Source organism: Pyxicephalus adspersus, chromosome 5 (genome assembly GCF_032062135.1).
Source record: "Pyxicephalus adspersus chromosome 5, UCB_Pads_2.0, whole genome shotgun sequence".
Classification (NCBI taxonomy): domain Eukaryota; kingdom Metazoa; phylum Chordata; class Amphibia; order Anura; family Pyxicephalidae; genus Pyxicephalus; species Pyxicephalus adspersus.
In genome coordinates this window covers 6,656,249-6,661,258 of record NC_092862.1, presented here as the reverse complement: position 1 = coordinate 6,661,258, position 5,010 = coordinate 6,656,249, and the positions used below count along the sequence as shown (strand labels likewise).

Below are 5,010 nucleotides of genomic sequence, written 5' to 3'. Positions count from 1 at the left end.
ACCCTAATCAGTTTGTCGTCATTCCTTTATTGTCCAATCAGAAAATTGGGGAGGCTGCTGGGCAGTATAACTGCAGTAGCCGAAATAACAGGGCATGAGCATGGCTGCATAGACTACCAAGGCTGTGCAAGCTTCACAACTGGTTTGGCAGAAGAAAATATATATTATTTTAACTCTGTAGCTATTTCCCTGGAGTTTGGCTTTAAATGAATCTTTATTACCCAGCATCTTCCTTATCCCAAAAAAAAACTCTGGAGGGGAACAGCTGAGCAATAAACCAGCAGAGAATTTCCAGCCCTGCGCGGTGTTCTTAGCACAATAATAAAAGTCATTTGTTAATGGTATAAATGGGATTTTTTTACTGCTGGGTACATCTTCCACACTCACAAATGTTTTATTGCTTCCTGACAATGATAAAATGGGCTGAGTCTTTGTTCAGTATTAACTGCTTGTGTTTCCCCATGGAGCAGAGAGAATTAGATCTCTGGTACAAAAACCAGCAACAGTATTTTCAATTAAAAAAAATAAAATATTTCTTGAATTATTTTATAGGTCAAAAATCACCTATTAGCTGGAGAAGCCCTTTGACAAATTATAACCATTGAATGCTCTGTCACTAATATTATTATTATTATTATTATTATTAATAATAATATTAATAATAAACAGGATTTATATAGCACCAACATATTACACAGCGTTGTACATTAGATAATATACTGGAGTGCAGCAGGAAGAAAACTTTTTGGATGACCAGGCAGATCTGTTATTGCAGAAAGGACAGGCAATGACACTTTTGTATTAAAATACCCTTACCTGCCTGATCGCAATGTTTAAATTATTATTATTAAACAGAATTTTTATACTGCCAACATATTACGCAGCGCTGTACAATAAATAGGGGTTGAAAATGACAGACAAAATACAGACAATGACACAGGAGGAGGAGAGGACCTTGCCCCGAGGAGCTTACAATCTAGGAGGTGGGGGAAGTATTACACAATAGGAGGAGGGATATGAAATGGTGGGTGAGTAGTGATGGTTTAGGAGACAGAAGAAGACAGGTAGGTGACGTTAAAGCGTTGGGTATTGAGTTCTCCTTTAAATGAGCAGAAAGTAGGAGCAAGCTAAATAGGATGAGGAAGACCATTCCAGAGAGTCGGAGCAGCTCTAGAAAAGTCTTGGAGCCGTGCCTGTGATGAGGTTATGAGTGAGGAAGTCATTAGTAGGTCATTGGATGAGCGAAGGGAGAGCGGCTAGGGAGGTATACCCTGTTCGGTCACTGGGTGTCGCTATCTTCTTCCTTTCATATTCCTGGTTCCAATCTTTAGCTATCTTGATTGGCCGGGCTATGATGATATAACTCCTGCACAAGCAGGAGTTTATTCAGTGCTGGCTGTTCTGGGGATACCAGGTTACTCGGTGCATCATGGCATCATACTCTGAATTGTTTTCCAAATAGCAGGCAGCAATAAGGCAGTGTAATTTATTGCAGACATCGCCCGTTCCTTTCTACAATAAAAAACCTGCATGGTCGCAGCTATATTCCTGGCTATAAAAAACAAAAACTGAAAGCAAGTTTTCATTGCAGAAGGGAAAGGCAATGTCTAGTCTGCAATAAAACAAACTAACAAACTATACTGAATGTATAACCTGCGAGTGTACGATCCCAGCATACCCAGGGGGCAGGGAATGCATGAACTCCTGCAGGTATGTGCAGGGGTTACATCATGCCGGCCTGGCCATTTAAGACTGCTGTGGTCTCTTTCTATAGAAGATGAACTCTGGGACATTGTATACATTTTGTTCTGTACATCCAGAATGCTAGATTGGTTAAAGTGGAGCCTTAGTATAGTCACGAAATCACAAAAATGTTAGCAGTCCAGTTTAGTTTTTCTTTGTCTACCAGTGGGACTGATTTCTGGGGAATTTTTGCATTTTCCCCACTGAAGTGCACTTATTCTTCCATTATAAAATATTGCGGCTGGAATTTTTTGCTTTAGTAACATTCTTACAATTTGGTGACATGTTACTTGTAAAGAACGGGTGAAGCTTTTATATCAAACTGCCAATGACAGGTTCTGTATCTCTAATGTGACAGGTTCTCTTTACAATACCAAGGCAAAGGTGGCGTGTGATACCTGGGAGACCATGTGACTGGCGGATGATGGCGATTTATTATCGGGATGATAACAGGGGCAAGTAGATTGGATGTACAGATCTGACAGGCTTCAGGTTTTATTACCACTGATTTTTATATCCGTCTACCCCGAGGCCGCCTTTCAGGAGGAGATTTTAATACAGCTGTTGTCACACTGAGAAGCCATTGTAATGCAAAGCAATAGGGCTAACTCGATTGTTCCGTGTGCAGAAAAAGCTGAAACGGTGCTTTTCATTCACGGCGCTGTTCTTCGGAATATTAGAGGCAAGGTCATATTTTTCTATATAATGGCATCTCTGTAATGACCGGTAAGGAAAATCATCTGCTGGGGATGAGGCTGCCGGCCATGGAATGAATATACTGCATCAGCTGGCACCACCTGCTGGAGATAAGGGGGAATGCATGTGAGCTCTATTACCACCTGTGCAAGCATTAACCAAAGTTACTCCTGCGCCCCTCCCTTCTCTTCAAGGTCGTCATATTCCTGCAGTATTTTTATTTTCCTGTATTGAAAAATTCATTTTATTACTTCCTGTGACATCATCACAAAATTCCTGCAGGGGCAGTTGCAGGGTGGTCAGTAACTTACCAACCGTCTCTCTGCCCCTTTGTTCAGCCAATGACAATGAAGAGAGGCTGGAGATAGCATAGGGCTGATGACTGTCTCTGCCCCAGTGCTAGGTATATGAGCAGCCAATCACCAAGGAGGAAGGTAAGTCGGGTACAATTTCCAGAATTAAAGATACAAATACTGTAAAATTGCACTACATACCTGTGGTCCTACAGGTCCAAGAGAGCCCACATCTCCCGGCAGTCCTCGGGGGCCCTGGAAAAAAATCAGAGAGTAATTAATATAAACCAATCAATGCTCAGAATGGGCAGGGGGAGGAGCAAAGAAAACAATCAGCCCAGGAGGTTCTAGGATGCAAGTATAACAGCAATTAACTCCTATTTACTAACATTGTTGTCACAAAATGAAATAAAATAGGACAAATTGTTTTGAGTTCATGATTTTTTTTTATTTCTGCTATAGTGGGGTGAGTGGTTAAAGTTACCAAATACAGTTGATCCCCTAGGGGCGGTGCTAGACCCGCCTCTGACCATAAGATTTGCATATCTCCAACCTACGATTGCATCATATGACATGCCGGTATCTATAAGAGGCAGAACCCACAAATCTGTATACATAACACAGAAATATGGTACAGCAAACTGTCACAGTCACATCCCATGTGGTTTTAGCTCATTATATTATCCTTGCTTGCTAATATTATATGATTGTTTGTCATAGAGCTTCAAGATCTCAGAAAAGAGCTACTCACTATATCTCCTGTATTTCCTTGTTCTCCTTTCTCTCCTTTTTCTCCTGGAACACCCTGAAATTAGACATGAAATAAAGATGTGTTAGGACGATAGAACACCCCCTGCCCTCTTCTGCAAACCATAGATGGAAATGTTTTGGATCACATGGAAAGTTTCATTTTTTTTTTTGGCTTCCCCTCAAATCATTGAGATTTGTGATTTTGTGGGCCTATTGAATCGGTTGAGTTTTGAATGGGGGAGTGTTGTGGTCGCCATCTACTGGGAAGAAGAAGGAACTGCAGCAGGACAAGTGACAGCTGAGGCCATTCATCACCTGGTGGTCTGGAACACAAATGATTTTTCCAGCAGCTGAAGTTGGGATTGAATAGTTAAGATGCAGCTCATACTGTGCTATTCTGTTTAGCCAGTTTTGTGATTCACAGATCCCAATACCCCCCATTGCAGCTTCATGGCCTCCCATTGGAGTATGGAGAATCATCATCATTGCAGAGATTCTCAACCTGCTTGTGAGAAAGAAAAATAACCTGAATCTCATCCAGAATCATCCTCTTAGAATATTTGTACAACATTGTTTAAGGTGGGAAAGGAAGAAGCAGCACTCTGAGCCAATAACTTGTGCTGTAGTGTAAGGAGTGTGCTGATAGCAGGAAAGAACAGTGATAGATAAGTCTATCAGTCTGCTTTTTCTCTTTTCATTGTACAGTCACAGCCTGGGGATTTGAGAAAAGTGTTATAAAGCTGCACCAGGGAAATATCAGGTCTCCCTCTATCAGATAGGGCTGTGCAAATCTCAGAACTGGATGGAGAAATATAAATGCCTAGAAGTCAGCTTTAAAGTGACCCCAAATGCTAAAATTCCAAATACAGGTTTGGCCTGGATTTCTGATGGCGGACTATGCCTATGCAATGAGTAGGTGACAACGCAGGAGCAGACCTGGGAAACAGTTGTCACCCCATACTAAGAAGTGGCTGAACAAAGACTTTTCATGTTAAGATTTTAATAATAGATTTTAGTGGTTGGGTTTTCATCTTCTGTAATACGAGACTGATTGTAATAAATTCTCCTCTGATTTCCTGTCTGTAGAAGGGACTGATGGGTTGTTAGAAGGAAGTGGAGCAGGGAATTCATCGATCCCAGCCCCGGCCTAATTAAACTGTTTATTTTCCTCCCTTTGCCTCATTACCCGCCATCAGGATTAACTTATTTGCCGTCACACGCCTCTCGGTGAGGATGACATATTGGTTGCTGCGGTAACTGCCGTGCAGATTTTCACCGTTATGGACAGTGACGGCCTTCAGCATCATTGGATTTTTATAATTATTATATTCTTGTGTTACGGAAACTTACGGGAAGTCCGCGCTCGCCGGTCACTGATTCTGTCTGGAAATATTAAAAAAAAAGATTTGTTATTGTTTTTTCTATAAATAGTCTGAAATCAACAAATTTACATATGGATGAGACTCCTTCAAATAAAAAAACTGTCCTCACTCAATGACAGCCAAACAACAGGGGTATTCTATCACTC

The 5,010-nt window shown here is 41.2% G+C and overlaps 1 protein-coding gene across 1 annotated transcript in view; it reads right to left on the bottom strand.

The window, feature by feature from the left end:
- The window catches only part of COL22A1 (collagen type XXII alpha 1 chain), a gene marked incomplete in the record, with an annotated part of 162,270 nt that overhangs the window by 59,539 nt on the left and 97,721 nt on the right, over positions 1–5,010 (bottom strand). The window contains 3 exon segments of the mRNA XM_072410629.1: positions 2,934–2,987; positions 3,484–3,537; positions 4,833–4,865. Coding sequence (XP_072266730.1) covers positions 2,934–2,987; positions 3,484–3,537; positions 4,833–4,865 — 141 coding nt within the window.